At 57.7% G+C, this 16620-nt stretch overlaps 2 protein-coding genes across 3 annotated transcripts; both read right to left on the bottom strand.

Moving 5' to 3' along the window:
• Positions 1 to 245: 245 nt before the first annotated feature.
• On the bottom strand, positions 246 to 3863 carry LOC129631461 (leukocyte immunoglobulin-like receptor subfamily A member 6). Of its 2 annotated transcripts, none has more exons than XM_055552493.1 (8): positions 3830 to 3863; positions 3643 to 3678; positions 3182 to 3466; positions 2747 to 3049; positions 2219 to 2530; positions 1706 to 2008; positions 1356 to 1370; positions 246 to 621 (listed from the first exon to the last, which is right to left on the bottom strand). In XM_055552493.1, exons 1-8 carry the CDS (start codon positions 3861 to 3863, stop codon positions 500 to 502), a joined length of 1410 nt encoding a protein of 469 aa, XP_055408468.1. In that variant the 3' UTR covers positions 246 to 499. The 2 variants fall into 2 exon arrangements, with proteins under 2 accessions (XP_055408468.1, XP_055408467.1); XM_055552492.1 differs by lacking the exon at positions 1356 to 1370 and adding an exon at positions 887 to 901.
• Positions 3864 to 9278: 5415 nt separating this feature from the next.
• On the bottom strand, positions 9279 to 16104 carry LOC129630763 (leukocyte immunoglobulin-like receptor subfamily A member 6). The gene is made up of 13 exons (XM_055551251.1): positions 16071 to 16104; positions 15885 to 15920; positions 15431 to 15715; positions 14996 to 15298; positions 14483 to 14779; positions 13927 to 14257; positions 12705 to 12778; positions 12536 to 12652; positions 11490 to 11532; positions 11241 to 11410; positions 10828 to 11092; positions 10698 to 10740; positions 9279 to 10504 (listed from the first exon to the last, which is right to left on the bottom strand). The coding sequence occupies exons 1-13, from the start codon at positions 16102 to 16104 to the stop codon at positions 10016 to 10018; spliced, it is 2487 nt and encodes an 828-aa protein (XP_055407226.1). The 3' UTR covers positions 9279 to 10015.
• Between the last annotated feature and the right edge of the window lie 516 nt (positions 16105 to 16620).

Genomic DNA, 16620 nt, shown 5'->3' with positions numbered 1-16620 from the left:
TGTTTCTGGAGAAACTACAGCGGGTGTCCTCTGACGAGGAGGAGGGGCGTGAGGGGTCCAGAGGGGGCTCAGGGAAGAGTTTAGGATCCAACTGTTCCAAGCGGGGCCCCACTTCCACACATTTATTCAGTTACTTAAACGATGTTCTGTTTCTGAGAAGAGATGGAGGTCATTGTGCACAGCAGAGACGGCGAGCATGAACAATGAGGCTCACGTTCTCCATGAGAGTTGACAGAGCCTGAGGGCGTGCAGGGTGACGACCCGCCCCTGCCATGTGGGATGCGCCTCGGGCCAGGGGTGAGAGCAGCCGGGAGCCGGGGCGTCCTCCCCAGGAGGGAGGGGGCCCCATGAGCAGAGGCCAAGTCCCCTGGGGACGCCTGGGCCTCCTCCTACCCTGTGGCTCATCTCTCCCCCGGGGTCAGAGGCTCATCCAGAAGCTCCCACTCCAGAAGCTCCCCTCCCGGGCTCCTGCGCTCTGGGGAGTGCGGGGTCCCGGTGCTCAGCTCCCGGCCGAGTCTCGGGCTCCTCCGTGGTCGTGCCGAGCCTGGCAGAGAAGGATCCCGAGGAGCAGCAGGACCGAAGCCGCGAGGCCCATCCGGGTGAGATTCTGCACCGTGTAGTCTGGGGTGAGGGCGCACAGGTCAGCGCCGGCCCCGTTACCCTCTGTGTGTGCCCAGGGCACCCGTCTCCCGTGAGAAGATGCGGCCCTGAGCCCAACCCGACAGGGACGCTGTCCTCGTTCACACTCGCGGGTCTGACAGCGGTGCTGGGGGAGGGTGTCAGCCGGGCCCGAGTGTCCTGAAGGGAGGCTGTGGGTGGGCCGTGTCCTCCTCGGGAGACTCCTGGGGTCTCTCTATCTTACTGTCTCAGACGTTCCAATCAGGACCCTGAGCTGAAGGAGCTCCAACAGCACAGGGTGGGGTGGGGCCCTCCCCTGAGCGGTGGTCTGTGGGGTCCCGGGGTGGGCCCCCCGTGAGCAGTGGTCTGTGGGGTCCCAGGGTGGGGCCCGCCCCTGAGTGGTGTTTGCAGAATCCTGGGGTGGGACCCCGCCCCTGATCAGTGGTCTGTGGGGTCCCGGGGTGGGACCCAACCGTGGCTCCCACGGATCCACCTCCCCCTGTAGACGCTCGCTCAGCCCTCTGTGTCTGCCAGCTGGACTCTGCCCATGGGAGGAGGTGATCCCTGCAGCCTCCGGGGGCAGGATGCGGTGGGGGCGGACCTGCTTCTCCACAGACTGAACCCCATCCAGCACCTCAGGCCCCTGCAGCCTGTGGCTCTGGAGCCATTTCTGCCTGACTCCCTGCCGCCCCTTGACAATCTGAGGGGCCTTGTCCTCCCAAAGAATGTTAAAGCGCCCTGGGGTGGGCTGTCTCCCCTGAGCACAGAGCCCCGAGAGTCCCCAGGTTCGAATCTGCATCTGTGGCTGGGATACTGGGTCCTGGGAATGAGCCCAGGAAGGCGTATGCTGGGCTGACCTGGGGTCCCCACCTCACCCCCCTCTGCCCTACAGTGCTCTGTGGCCTCCCCGAGACCCTTGCACTGCTCACCTGCCCCTCTGGGACCCCAGTGTGGGAGGAAGGGGTGGGGCGTAGGCTCCGAGTCCCCTCCCTCAGGGGGCCACTCCCTCAGTGCCTCCTCCTCCACCACCTGGCACTCCCAGGGCAGGCCCCGAGCTGCTGAGTGAGAGGGACAGACTGAGGCTCACCTGAGACCACGAGCGCCAGGGGCTCACTGGGCTGTGACAGCAGGTAGGGGTCTGTGCTGAGTGAGCGGTAGCACCTGTAGGTGCCCCCGTGGGCTGAGGTCACAGGGCTCAAGGAGAACTCGGCCTGGTACCGCCCGTCTTGGTCCTGGGAGCGCAGACGCAGAGGACTATGGGCTGCCCGCTTCTTGGACAGAAGGAAAGTGTCCGTCCTCTCTCCTGACTGACACAGCAGAGTCACATTCTGCCCCGGGGCCACTGAGGGGCCCGGCCGCACCGAGAGGGAGGGTCTGTCTCTGAGCCGTCCTGCAGAGAGGAAGGGGGTGCGGGCGTCGGGCCTGCTTTGAGTGAGACTCCAAGGGCCTCCCTGGCCCTCAGCGCTGTCTCTGTTTCTCAGAGTCTCTCCTCTCTCCGACCCTGTCTCTCTGTCCCCTCCCTGGGACCCCTCCCCCTGGTCCCAACATCACCCCTGGGGCTCCCCGGTGGGGCCTGTGCAGAGTCAGGTCCCCTACTGACTCGCTGGCTCCTCTCCTACCACCAGCAGCTCCAGGGGGTCGCTGGGGGCCGACCACTCGGAGGAGAGGCCGTGTCCACCATAGCATCTGTACCGGCCCCCATGGATGGTGCCCACGGGGCCCAGGGGGAAGTCGGCCTGAGAGAGCTCCCCCTGAGGCCTCCGGGCAGGGCGCTGGGGGAGGTCCTGTCCACCCTCCTTGGACAGAGCGAATCTGGCATAGCTGATGTCAGAGTGACACTGGAGGGTCACGTTCTGTCCAGAGGTGACGACAGGGCCCTGTGCGGTCAGGAGGGAGGGCTTCCCAGACAGCCCTGGGGAGAGACACACGCTGGGTTGTTGGGACTGATTCCCCTGTGGACCCCCCTCTCCCGGCCCGGCCCTGGTCTGGCCATGTCTCAGTCTGTGTGTCTGTCCTGTGAGCCCCACGCTCCTCTCCCCACCCTCTCACAGGGGCTCCCCTGGGAGCAGAGACCCCAGTACGTTGTCTTGTCTGCACAAATGTATTCAGTCAGGACGGGACTCCTCACCTGGGACCAGGAGCTCCAGGGGGTCGCTGGGGGCCGACCACACCCGGGGGGTGTCCCTGTTAGAGCCGTAGCATCTGAACGTCCACCTGTGCCCGGGGGTCACGGGGCCCACGGGGAACAGGGCCTGGATCCGCCCGTTGGGGGTTCGCTGTCCATCCAGGGTCTGAGGGGACTTGTCTTCTCCTTCCTTGGTCAGAAGAAATCTGTTCAATCCCTGATAGGAGGCACACTGGAGGGTCATGTTCCCTCCTGAGGTCACCACAGGGCTCGGCAGGGCTGAGAGGCTGGGTTTGACGTAGCGTTCTAGGAGAGAAGGAGGCAGCTGGATCTGTGGGGCTCCCCCCTCCCTCCCCAGGGCTGGGCTGTGAGAGGGACACCCCCTGAGAGCAGACCCCCTCCCGAGGGCAGAGCCCAAGGCCCCCGAGGGTCCCTCACGTGTCACCACCAGCTGCAGGGGGTCGCTGCGCTCTGACCAGCCAGCAGGGGTTCTGTAGTAGCAGTCATAGCTCCCTGCGTGGTCCTGCCCCATGTATTGGATGGAGAACCTGGCCTTGTCCCCGGGTCCCGGGGGTTTCTGTCTGTCCCAGAAAACAGGGTTTCCCTCTTTATCCAGATGGAACTCCTGGGCCCCTGGGGGCCCCTGACACCAGATGGTCACGGGGCTCCCCCAGGGGACTACAGAGCCCGGCTCAGCCCAGATGGTGGGTTTGGGGAGGGTCCCTGGAAAGAAATCAGTTGTAGGCTCACCAGGCGTCCCTCCAGGTCCCGACCGTCAGCCCAGACCTCCCAGAGTCCCTGTACGTGCATGAACCCCGAGCTGCCCTTCCCCTCCCCATGGCCTGGGAGTGACCCTTGTCCCCTTGAGAAGAGGGAGCTGGGCCCTGGGACAGACTCACCGGCCTGCACCGGGGTCCTCAGGCCCACACTCAGCCCTGGAAGAGAGCGACCTGTGAGAGTTCTGCCCTCAACCCTAAGCATTGCCTCTCTGCCCCGGGAGCCTCCTGGGTCTTGGGGTCCCCTGACGGAGTAGGCTGACTGGGAGGTCTTTCCAGACCAGGGCTCCCCCTGCCCCTCCCATCTCACCAAGGCAGAGCAGGACGGGGAGCGTGGGAGCCATGGCGTCTCCTCCCTGCGGTCCAGGCTGTGACGATGGAGGAGACCTGGGTGTCCTACGGACAGACAGACCACAGGGTGTGTCCTCTCCGGGGCTGGGGCTTCCTGTTACGTGGCTGTCACATCAGTGTCCCCGCAGGAAGGGGAACAGCCTCTTCTTGAAAGCCTGGCGTCGTCCTCATGACAGTCCCAGTGTGTTCCTGAGACGCCCCTTCCAGTAGAGGTCATCCACGACGTGGCCTTCCCTCTGCGAGCCTCGCGTCGGGGTCTGCTTCCTCTTCTGCCCACCCGTCATCAGGTCCCTGTGGGGTCCTCCCCATGGATGGGGTCACCAGGCCCTGGAGATGCTTCGGGGAGGATGCCAGCCCCTGCTGCCCGCAGGGCTCAGATCCCCAGAGACACATTTTTTTTTTTTTTTTTTTAAATTGGAGGCTCGTTACTTTACAATATGGTGCTGGTTTCATTCATACATCAGCATGGATCCGCCGTGTGTGTCACATGCCCTCCCTCCCACCTCCCTCCCCTCTAGGTTGTCACAGAGCCCTTGTGTGAGGTCCCTGAGTCACACAGCACATTCCCCCGTGGTCTGTTTTACACAAGCTGGTGTGCGCATTTCCATGCTACTCTCTCCACTCATCCCACCCTCTCCCTCCCCTCTGTGTCCACAAGTCTGCTCTTTATGAGGGACACTCGGTCAGCGTCTCCCTGGGCTCAGTGGAGTCCATGTGCCGAGAGCCCAGAGGAGACAGTCACGGAATAAGGAAGGAAAATGACTCCTCTCCTGCCCCGGAGTGTGGTTTCCCTTTCACAGCCCCCTTGAGGGGTGTCTCTCTTTATTGCATCACCGTCCAGCCTGCCTTCCTGGGAACAAGCCCCTGGGTGCTTCCTGCCTCCTCGAGGCCCCAGGGTCCTTGGGCACAGTCTCCCCCTGGTCTTGTCATCACCTGCAAGCTTTAGGGGGTATTGATTGGGGTCAGGGCTCTCACTCTGTTGGAGAACAGATACTCTTGTAAACGTGTGCCAGCTGCTCATGTAACCTGGGGTGGTGGTGCCCTTTTTCTCTGCGCTTGAGGTTCCTGCTCTCCTGTTGTCCTGACCCCATCCCTCAGTGGGGCTGCGGGCTCTTGCTGCCGTCATCGTGGTCAATTTCCAGATGAGGTGACTGCAGGAGAGGGTGGACGTGAAGGGCTGCAGACTGAGACTGAACGAAGAGGGTGAATGTGGTGCCCTCCCAGAGCCTCCTCTGCTCCTAATGCTGAGACGTGCTTGGAGAGTGTTTCTGAAACACGTAGCCACAGACAAGGGCAGAAAGAATGTTCCCCAAATGGAGGGGAACCACAGCACAGCAGGAGAGGTAGGCCATGTGGCTCCGGTGGTGGGGATCATCTCGAGGTCAGAGGAAGGTTTCCACCCATGTGGACACACAGAGAGAACCATGGTCACAGAAAAATAAAGGGAGGCAAGCATGTGGATTATTTTGTAGAAGAACAGGTGGTCACTGAAAAGAGGTGAAAATTTTCAACGTGAACAATACAGTAGATTCAACACGTTAAAAAGTCATGCAGCCAAGAAGACAGCTGAGCGGCCATGTGTGAAGTCGAAGTATGGCACTGAGGAAATGGTCCAGAGTGCGGCACAGAGAGCAGACGGAGATTCAGGAGAGGCGGGCCTGTGCTGAGGGCCAGTGTGCTATCTGTCGTAGGTGTCAGACGGGAAGACGCTCACGACAGACGGAAGATGCTCACAACAGAGGGCAACGGCTGAGGAAGCAAATAACGGAGCCTCCTTTACTGAGGATAACCGACCTGCGAAGGGCTGGGACTCATGTATGCGCACGTGACACCCGAGGGCCGCCCCGCTGGGCCCCTGACTGAGACTCGGCCCTCCTTACCTAGGGGCCCGGGCGGGATCACCGGCCAGGGGTCCAGACACGGCACACTTGGGCTAAAGACCCCACACCCTGCAACGGAGAGCCCGTGTGCCGCAGCGAGGTCAACAAATAGGTTAATTAAATACATGGTAAAAAAAGTAACAACCATATTTTGACCTTTCATAGTAAACTGAGAAACTGAAGGTTAAATTTAAAAAGTATTTCGAACTGAATTATACAATTTGAAACAGTTAATTCTATTTTAAATAATTTTCAACTAAAAAAAAAATCAAGGCGGACCGGACTGAGGCCCTAAAAATGTCCTGAAACTACTTCCAGTGGAAAACGCAGATTACCAAGAGAATGACCAGCCTACCAAAAGGGGGCGCTAAAGGGTACTGGAGCCACGCAGTCAGGGAATCAACCAGGAAGAGTTCCCCCTGAGTCGCAGTACTTGCAAGGGGCAGAAGTGAGAGCTTCATGCAGAGCACATCCCCAGCTTCCAGGAGGTGCGGCACTGCCTCCCGGTGTGGGCCGTGCCTCAGCCTCAACCCGCCAGGTCCTGAGAGAGGGGCTGGGCTCTGGGGGCATAGGGCCCTTAACCTTGACAAGCGTTTTCCTCTCCTAGTACTTGAGTCACACGCTGGATTCCAAAGAGGAAGTGTTCTCAAGCAACTTGATAAAAAGAGAATGAACGTGAAAGAAGGAATTTCCAGAGGTGCAAGTTCTTGGATATTGACGGTTTTCACACAGAAAGGAATACTAAGAGATGGCAGAGAGACAGTGAGACGCAACAGAGAGGAACGCATGGCTGAACATGAGCTTTGGAAAAGTACACAGATACAGGCTTGATGCACAAACACACCCACACGTGTGCATGGAGAGAGCCGTGCACAACCCACACACGTGTATATGAGTACCCAGAGGTCAGGTGAAGCACCGTCAGAACTTTGTCTTTTCTAAAGGAGGTGGAGGATGCATACATGTTCAGAAATAAAAATGTAAATATGTATTTTAAGTGCCTAAAATGAGAAATGGAATAACTGCAAACGTGCCTGGTGTAATTAAATGAAAGAAAACCTTTTCAGGTTTACGGAGGTATAATTGACAAAATTGATGCTGTAAAGAGCAATATTCAATAGGAACCTGGAATGTCAGGTCCATGAATCAAGGCAAATTGGAAGTGGTCATACAGGAGATGGCAAGAGTGATGGTCGACATTCTAGGAATCAGTGAACTAAGATGGACTGGAATGGGTGAATTTAACTCAGATGACCATAATATCTACTACTGTGGGCAGGAATCCCTCAGAAGAAATGAAGTAGCCATCATGGTCAACAACAGAGTCCGAAATGCAGTACTTGGGTGCAATCTCAAAAATGACAGAATGATCTCTGTTCGTTTCCATGGCAAACCATTCAGTATCACAGTAATCCAAATCTATGTCCCAACCAGTAACGCTGAAGAAGCTGAAGGATTCTATGAAGACCTACAAGACCTTTTAGAACTAAGACCCCCCAAAATATGTCCTTTTCATTACACGGGACTGGAATGCAAATGTAGGAAGTCAAGAAACTCCTGGAGTAACAGGCAAATTTGGCTTGGAGTATGGAATGAAGCAGGGCAAAGGCTAATAGAGTTTTGCCAAGAGAACGCACTGGTCATAGCAAACACCGTCTTCCAACAACACAAGAGAAGACTCTACACATGGACATCACCAGATGGTCAACACCGAAATCAGATGGATTATATTCTTGACAGCCAAAGATGGAGAAGCTCTATACAGTCAGCAAAAACAAGATCAGGAGCTGACTGTGGCTCAAATCACGAACTCCTTATTGCCAAATTCAGACTTAAATTGAAGAAAGTAGGGAAAACCTCTAGACCATTCAGGTATGACCTAAATCAAATCCCTTATGATTATACAGTGGAAGTGAGAAATAGATTTAAGGGACTAGATCTGATAGAGTGCCTGATGAACTCCGGACGGAGGTTCGTGACTTTGTACAGGAGCAGGGATGAAGACCATCCCCATGGAAAAGAAATGCAAAAAATGGCTGTCTGAGGAGGCCTTACAAATAGCTGTGGAAAGAAGAGAAGCGAAAAGCAAAGGAGAAAAGGAAAGATATTCCCATCTGAATGCAAAGTTCCAAGAATAGCAAGAAGAGATAAGAAAGCCTTCCTCAGCAACCATTGCAAAGAAATAGAGGAAAAGAACAGAATGGGGAAGACTAGAGATCCCTTCAAGAAAATTAGAGATACCAAGGGAACATTTCAGGCAAAGATGGGCAGAATAAAGGACAGAAATGGTATGGACCTAACAGAAGCAGAAGATATTAAGAGGTGGCAAGAATACACAGAAGAACTGTACAAAAGAGATCTTCATGACCCAGATAATCACGATGGTGTGATCACTGACCTAGAGCCAGACATCCTGGAATGTGAAGTCAAGTGGGCCTTAGGAAGCATCACTATGAACAAAGCTAGTAGAGGTGATGGAATTCCAGTTGAGCTATTTCAAATCCTGAAAGATGATGCTGTGAAAGTGCTGCACTCGATACGCCAGCAAAGTTGGAAAACTCAGCAGTGGCCACAGGACTGGAAAAGGTGAGTTTTCATTCCAATCCCAAAGAAAGGCCATGCCAAAGAGTGCTCAAACTACCGCACAATTGCACTCATCTCACACGCTAGTAAAGTAGTGCTCCAAATTCTCCAAGCCAGGCTTCAAAGTACATGAACCGTGAACTTCCAGATGTTCAAGCTGGTTTTAGAAAAGGCAGAGAAACCAGAGATCAAATGGCTGCAACTGGAGAAAAGCCCACACAGCAACAATGAATAAATAAACAAACATAAAAACTAGATTTCTAATGCAGGTTTTAGAAGATGCTTTGATAAATGATAGGAAATTCCCTTCTACTTAGGACTTTTTCAGTATAAATTGGTGGTGTATTCTATCCAAAACTTTTCATCTGTTATCATGATGTTTTAAAATTTGTTCTTTTAATATTTGAATTGTATTGATTGATTTTTGTGGATGAAACTAACCACACATTCTTGAAAAAAATAGGTGCATGTGCGTGATATGTGGTCCATTTTATTTACTGATGAATCCTCTTTGTAAATATTTGTTTAGGAAAACAGAAACCAGGAAAAAAGAGCTTCCTGAGATTTTCCCATTTTGTAGTTTCCATGTCACCGTTTGGTCTCAGGTTTTTCTGGCACAGTGAAATGTTTTGTGGAGTGTGCCCTTCCTTCCTTCTCCCCTCTCTGCGTAAGCTGGTGTAAGCTTGGTAGGTGTGTGTACAAGTGTGTGTGTTTCATGAGTGCCCACGTGTTCAGATGCATTCACCTGTGAAACTCTCTGGATTTAGAGTTCACTTTAACATATAGGACAATTCAGATTTTCTGTTTATCCTTATGTCCATAATTTTGATAAATTTTATTTTTGAGGTTTTTGGTCTGTGTCATCTACATTTTCTACTATAATAGCATAAAACTGTCCTTCGATGAAGTTTTATCTTTCTAAAGTCTGAAGGACCTGCTGTCGTGTCCTGATGGTGGTAAAGCAACACCTTCTCTCTTTCTGACTTGGTCCTTGTGCCTAGCATGTGTGAGTGTGATCCACGCTCTCAGGGACGAAGCTTTCTGGCTTTTCTGATTTTCCTCTCCTTGTTTGTCCTCAGTGGTCGCTACCCTTGTCATTGTTGTTTCCCTGTTCCTCCCTTCGTTTGGAGTCATGTGCTGATCTTTTTCAAAATCACTGATAATTGAGAGTCTGTTGCCTTCTTTATAAAATATGAGGATATTAATTATCTTTTTTAAGGAAACTGAAACATGCCGTTCAGTTTTTTAGTAATCTGTTTATTTGTGGCTGTGCTAGGTCTTCCCTGCTGCGCGTGGGCTCTCTCTGGTTGCAGCGAGTGGAGGGTGGTGCCTGGCTGTGCACGGCCTGCTCACGCACTGGCTCCTCTCGAGGAACACCGGCTCTGGGCACCAGGGCTTCGGCAGCTGCAGCGCCCCAGGCTCAGCTGTCCAGCAGCAAGTGGATCAGACCCATGTCCCGTGCATTGGCTGGCAGACTCTTAACTGCTGGGCCACCGGGGGTCCAAGATGCTGTTTCTGAGGGTAGAACCAGTTGACTCGAAAGGGTCCCAGGGGCTCCTGGTGGTCTGTTAGGAGCCCAGGTACTGCTGCTGGTGGTTAGGTGGTGTCCACTGCTGGCAGCTCACGTGCCTCCTGGGGTCTGATATCTGGTCCCGGGAGCCTGGGGTCGGGTCCTTCCTGGGCTAGTGAACAGCGAGAGCAGCATACTCACTGGGCTCTGCTGGGGGCTCCCCTGACGGGGGTGCCGGGGGTGCAGCCGTCCCCTTTCTGACGGTCGAGTGGTTCAGCTGGGCGTAGGTCACGTCCTGGGGGGCTTCAGATGTGGCAGCCTGCGGGGGGGAAGGTGTGTGAGATGGGGCGCCTGGGGGCCCGGAGAGGAGGGACCCATCTGCTGTGTGTTTGTCCATCCTTCCCGGAATCCCCCCAACCGGGAGGACAGGGGGGCGCCTCCCGCCTTCATGATCTCGGGGGCTCACAGGGCGCCCGGGCCTGCCTCCTGCCTGTTGTGCTGGAGGGAGGCAGTGAGGCACGACAGGCGCCTCCTGGGTCCGCTGCCCTCGGGTCAGGTCAGCTCTCTCCTGATGGAAACTCCAGGGGCCTCCTGACGCCCGGGAGCCTCTAGGTGCTTTGTGCGGCCCTGGTTTCTGTCTGAGCCCGGACCTCTTGCTCATCTGGCCCGGCACACGGCCGTCTTCCTGCTAAAATGTGTCCCTTCTGCCTCAGGACCTTCCTACCGAGTGTGCCTGCTCCGTGCGCCCAGTCCCGTCTCTTGATTTACTTTCCTCGTCAGCACCTTGCATTCTGGGACTCCACCAGCTTGTTGGCGTGGGGCCCCTCTCACCACGAGCTGAGCGCCCGCCGTACCTGCAGGGCCTGGGGGGTGGCGCCTGCTCTCCCGCGCCCTTTGCTGGGGGATGAAGGAGGGGGGCCTGGGGCGTGAGGGCCACCCACTGATGTACATGTCCTCATGAGACCTGGGGCTGCATGCTCACACCAGAAGGCCAGCCAGAGGACAAGGTGCCCCGAAGGAGGGGCTGTGAGGTCACAGGGCAAGGGGAGGGTGGGGCCACAGCAGGACCCAGGGAGCCCGGAAGGAGGGGTGGGGTGGGCGTGGCTGGAGCTGGGGTGTGAGCACAGCAGCGTGTGCGCTGGGCTGAGTTTGGCAACAGGAGGTCTGTGGTGGTCAAATGGGAGCAAGGATCTCACCCGATGGTCCAACTGCAGCCCCACCTCAGAGTGTGCGTCGCTCACGGCAGCATCTGCAGCAGAGCAGGGGGCACTGCTGGGCAGGGTTCTGAGAGCCTCAGGGCTGGAGCCCCCGCCCTGCCTCCCCGGGGGTGCTGTGTGGTCCCCCACCCTTCTGAACACCCCCCCCCATGGCCTCCAGAGGTCTCTGTGCCCCCCCACCACCCTGCACCCGGGGGAGTGCTGTGTGGGGTTTCAGTCCCCAGCCCCGGTCCACCACCCTTCTGAGCGTCACCCCCCACTGCCTCCAGAAGTCTCTGTGCCCCGGCACGGGCTGCCGCCTCTCCTGCTCACAGATGGCCTGGTCCTGGATGTCTGTGGCTGGGCTGGAGCTGAAGAGGAGACACTGTGTCAGGGGGAGAAGGTGGGGTGCTGTGGGCGGGGCTCTGGGGGTGTTGGGGCGGGAGTTACCTGCTCTGCGGGCCCCTGTCCTCGGGCCCTGGGTCTGCCGCCCCTGTGGGAGGTTGGAAATCAGCCTCAGCCTGGGCTGGGTCCCGGGACAGAGGCTCGGCCCCGGGGACGTGGTGCCCCCGCCCTCCACGTGGGATTCAGGAGGAGAGAAGGCAGCCTGGGCTCGTGGTGCGTGTCAGTTCGTGACATTGAGAAGGAGGGGAATGGCTTAAATGAGTGCACGTGGGCTGACAGTGGGTGTTTTTTTCCACTAGATTTCCAGATTTGAGATTCTGGAAAAATTTTAAATGAAATATCATTGATTTGTAATATATTAGTTTCAGGCATACAACATATGATTCAATGTTTTTATAGCTTATACTCCATTTAAAGTTATTACGAAATAATTGCTACATTCCCTGTGCTATCCAGTATATCCTTTTTGTTTATTTCATACACAGTAGTCTGTGTCTCTAGTCCACACCCCTCATCTGCCCGACCCCCCGGTAATCATTGGCTATTTTTCTATATCAAGGACTCTGTTTCTGTTTTTCATATACATTCTTTTGTATTATTTTCCAGATTCAGTATGTACCAATGCTATCATGAAGCGTTTATCTTCCTCTGAGTTATTTCAGTAAGCGTAATACTCTCTAGGTCCATGTATGCTGTTGCCAATGGCAGAGTTTCCTTCTTTTTTATGGCTGAATAATATTCCATTGTATGTATATGTGGGTATACACACACACACACACACACACGCACACACCACATTTTCTCTATTCGTTTCTTGCTGGACAGTTGGGTTGCTGACATATCTTGGCTATTGTAAATTGCCTATATGAATACTGGAATGTTTGTATCTTTTCAAATTAGTTTTCAGTTTATTGAAACATATAGCCAGCGGTGGATTTGCTGGACCATATGATAATTCTGCCTTTACTTTTTAAGGAACCTCCATATGGTGGGAAAACCTTTTTTAAGTTGACTGTTCCCATGTCCTTGGTTTCCCTCTGTCTGATGCCCTAAGGCCTCCAGGGCTCCGAGTCACCCCGTTCCCTACTCACCCGACTTCCTGCGTCTGTCCTGACCCCGGTATCGGAGGAAGAGGAAGAGGAGGACGAGGAGCAGGAGGACAAAGGTCACCGAGACCCCGATGAGGACACTAAAGTACCACGTGAGGCCTGGGGCACCAGAGACACCTGAGTGAGCCAGGGGTGCCGTTTAACTGAGCACCTGCTGTGTGAGGACTCGTGCTGGGGTCTGTGCGTCTATCTCCAGCCCATCCCACCCATTTGCAGACGACGAGACTGAGGCCCAGAGAGGGAGATCACGGGCCCTGGTGACCCAGCCTGTAGTGGGCAGAGCTGAGACTGGAACTAGGGCCGTGGGTGCCCTGAGCTCCTCCTGAGCTGGCCCCCAGGAGGACACCAGCTTCCTGCTCTGGGGGCCCCTCACCTGCAGGGGGCTGTCCAAGGGTCTCAGCTGGAACTGAGGGTCCTCCCTTGTCCCCTCTCCTCCCCCACCTCAGTGGGGGCTGGGGGAGGGGCCGACGGTGTGGAGGGGCCTCTGGGTCCTCCCCTCCCTCCCCACATGCTGCAGTGGAGGGGACAGGCCCCCACAGTCACTTCCTCGGGAGCTCCCTGTGTTCCTCGCCCTATGGGGGGGTCACACCCAACTCAGAACTGAGGAAACCTAAGATCTGGGCCACAGGTCTCTCCTTTTACAGTGGGAGAAACTGAGGCCTGCACGCGGGTGTGGTGAGGGTGAGAGAGTCCACATCAGAGTCTCCAGAGGCGCTTGAACTGAGGGCGTATTCAGCCTGCCCCCGAACCCGCCACCACCTCGTCAAGAGCCTGCTCCCCTCTCTGCAGTTCCTGACTTCACTGAGGGGTGGAGCTGATAGAACTGATGCCTGGAGCCTCCTGGGGGTCAGCAAGGCGGTGGGGGCTGGGCCGTTTCCCCCCTCCGCAGCCCTGCTCCCCCCAGGCTGGGGGCCACGACGCCCGGCCCTTCACTCGGCAGCTCAGAGCCCCGCAGCCTGTGTTTCCCGTTGCCCCCTCAGCATCTCTGCTCCACTCCCAGCGAGTCCTTGAGGACTTGAGCGGGTATTAGACCTTCCGGCTCCCACACTGCCCTGGGGCGGGCTGTTCCCCCTGAGCACATAGCCCCATGACTCCCCAGTGGTTGGATTGGGGCCCGAGGGTGGGGTCTGGGCCCATGGGTCCTGGGAATGAGCCCAGGAAGGGGTGCGCGGGCTGACCCTTTGCCCTGCACGGCCCTGTGGCCTCCCCGAGACCCTCCCACTGCCCACCTGCCCCTCCGGGTCCCCAGTGCGGGAGGAAAGGGCGGGTCGCGGGCTCCGAGGCCCCTCCCTCAGGGGGCCCCTCCCTCAGCGCTCCCTCCTCCACTACCGCCTGGCGCTCCCAGGGCAGAGCCCCAAGCTGCTAAGTGAGACTAAGTGAGACGGACAGACTGGGCCTCACCTGAGACCACGAGTGCCAGGGGCTCACTGGGCTGTGACAGCAGGTAGGGGTCTGTGCTGAGTGAGCGGTAGCACCTGTAGGTACCACTGTGGGCTGAGGTCACAGGGCTCAAGGAGAACTCGGCCTGGTACCGCCCGTCTTGGTCCTGGGAGCGCAGACGCAGGGGGCGATGGGCTGCCCCCTCCTTGGACAGAAGGAAAGTGTCTGTCCTGTCTCCTGACTGACACAGCAGGGTCACATTCTCCCCCGGGGCCACCGAGGGGCCCGGCCGCACCGAGAGGGAGGGTCTGTCTCTGAGCCATCCTGCAGAGAGGAAGGGGGTGTGGGCGCCCGGCCGGGTTCTGAGCGAGACTTCGCAGGCCTCTCTGGCCCCTCGGCGCTGTCTCTGTTTTTCCGAGTCTCTCCCCTCCTACCACCCCGTCTCTGTCCCTCACTGGGACCCCTCCCCCTGGTCCCAGCATCACCCCTGGGGCTCCCCGGTGGGGCCTGTGCAGAGTCTGGTCCCCGACTGACCCGCTGGCTCCTCACCTGCCACCAGCAGCTCCAGGGGCTCGCTGGGGGCCGACCACTCGGAGGAGAGGCCGTGTCCACCGTAGCATCTGTACTGGCCCCTGTGGACGGTGCCCACGGGGCCCAGGGGGAAGTCGGCCTGAGAGAGCCCCACCTGGGGCCTCCGGGCAGGGCGCTGGGGGAGGTCCTGTCCCCGCTCCTTGGACAGAGCGAATCTGGTGTAGCCGACGTCAGAGCGACACTGGAGGGTCACGTTCTGTCCAGAGGTGACGACAGGGCCCTGTGGGGTCAGGAGGGAGGGCTTCCCAGACAGCCCTGGGGAGAGACACGCGCTGGGTTGTAGGGACCGCTTCCCCGTGGACCCCCTTCTCCAGTCCTGGCCCCAGGTCTGGCCGTGTCTCAGTCTGTGTGTCTGTCCTGTGAGCCCCACGCTCCTCTCCCCACCCTCTCACAGGGGCTCCCCTGGGAGCAGAGACCCCAGTACTTTGTCTTGTCTGCACAAATGTATGCGGTCAGGACGGGATTCCTCACCTGGGACCAGGAGCTCCAGTGGGTCGCTGGGGGCTGACCACACCCAGGGGGTGTCCCTGTTAGAGCCGTAGCATCTGAACGTCCACCTGTGCCCGGGGGTCACGGGGCCCACGGGGAACAGGGCCTGGATCCACCCGTTGGGGGTTCGCTGTCCATCCAGGGTCCGAGGGGACTTGTCTTCTCCTTCCTTGGTCAGAAGAAATCTGTTAAATCCCTGATAGGAGGCACACTGGAGGGTCACGCTCCCTCCTGAGGTCACCACAGGGCTCGGCAGGGCTGTGAGGCTGGGTTTGACGTAGCGTTCTAGGAGAGAAGGAGGCAGCTGGATCTGTGGGGCTCCCCCCTCCCTGCCCAAGGCTGGGCTGTGAGAGGGACACCCCCTGAGAGCAGACCCCCTCCCGAGGGCAGAGCCCAAGGCCACGGAGTGTCCCTCACGTGTCACCACCAGCTCCAGGGGGTCGCTGCGCTCTGACCAGCCAGCGGGGGTTCCGTAGTAGCAGTCATAGCTCCCTGCGTTGTCCTGCCCCATGTATTGGATGGAGAACCTGGCCTTGTCCCCGGGACCCGGGGGTTTCTGTCTGTCCCAGAAAACGGGGTTTCCCTCTTTATCCAGATGGAACTCCTGGGCCCCTGGGGGCCCCTGACACCAGATGGTCACGGTGCTCCCCCAGGGGACCACAGAGCCCGGCTCAGCCCAGATGGTGGGTTTGGGGAGGGTCCCTGGAAGGAAATCAGGGCGGGCTCACCAGGCATCCCTCCGGTCCCAGCCCTCAGCCCAGACCTCCCAGACTCCCCCTCCTTGAGCCCCGAGCTGCCCTCCCCCTGCCCACAGCCTGGGGGCGACCTTGTCCCCTCGAGAGGAGGGAGCTGGGCCCTGGGAGGGACTCACCGGCCTGCACCTGGGTCCTCAGGCCCACACTCAGTCCTGGAAGAGAGTGCCCTGTGAGAGGTGTGCCCTCAGCTCTGAGCAGCGCCTCTCCACCCCGGGAGTCTCTGGGCCCTGGGGTCCCCTGATGGAGCAGGCTGGCTGGGGGGTCCCTCCAGACCAGGACTCCCCCTGCCCCTCCCATCTCACCAAGGCAGAGCAGGACGGGGAGCACGGGGGCCATGGCGTCTCCGCCCTGCAGTCCAGGCTGTGAGGATGGAGGAGGCCTGGGTGTCCTCCAGACAGACAGACCACAGGGTGTGTCCTCTCCAGGGCTGGGGCTTCCTGTCACGCGGCTGTCACATCAGTGTCCCCGCAGGAAGGGGAACAGCCTCTTCTTGAAAGCCTGGCGTCCTCCCCATGACAGTCCCAGTGTGTTCCTGAGACGCCCCTTCCAGTAGAGGGCATCCAGGACGTGGCCTTCCCTCTGCGAGCCTTGCGTCGGGGTCTGCTTCCTCTTCTGCCCGCCCGTCATCAGGTCCCTGTGGGGTCCTCACCATGGATGGGGTCACCAGGCCCTGGAGATGCTTCAGAGAGGATGCCAGCCCCTGCTGCCCGCAGGACTCAGATCCCCAGAGACACTTTTTTTTTTTAATTGGAGGATCGTTACTTTACAATATGGTGCTGGTTTCATTCATACATCAGCATGGATCCGCCGTGTGTGTCACATGCCCTCCCTCCCACCTCCCTCCCCTCTAGG

The sequence above is a fragment of the Bubalus kerabau genome, chromosome 17, assembly GCF_029407905.1.
Source record: "Bubalus kerabau isolate K-KA32 ecotype Philippines breed swamp buffalo chromosome 17, PCC_UOA_SB_1v2, whole genome shotgun sequence".
NCBI lineage: Eukaryota > Metazoa > Chordata > Mammalia > Artiodactyla > Bovidae > Bubalus > Bubalus kerabau.
The sequence above is the reverse complement of the archived record's forward strand: the minus strand, read 5'-3'. Positions and strand labels throughout refer to the sequence as shown.

Coding starts and splice junctions, on each gene's coding strand:
- LOC129630763 (XM_055551251.1), bottom strand. CDS start 16,104: ATGGCCCCCGTGCTCCCCGTCCTGCTCTGCCTTG. Junction 15,716..15,884: donor GAGGACCCAGGTGCAGGCCG/GTGAGTCCCTCC, acceptor ATTTCCTTCCAG/GGACCCTCCCCAAACCCACC. Junction 12,779..13,926: donor CAGTCTGTCCGTCTCACTTA/GTCTCACTTAGC, acceptor TCTGGGCCTCAG/TCTCGTCGTCTGCAAATGGG.
- LOC129631461 (XM_055552493.1), bottom strand. CDS start 3,863: ATGGCTCCCACGCTCCCCGTCCTGCTCTGCCTTG. Junction 3,050..3,181: donor CCTGCAGCTGGTGGTGACAC/GTGAGGGACCCT, acceptor CTTCTCTCCTAG/AACGCTACGTCAAACCCAGC. Junction 2,531..2,746: donor CCTGGAGCTCCTGGTCCCAG/GTGAGGAGTCCC, acceptor GTCTCTCCCCAG/GGCTGTCTGGGAAGCCCTCC.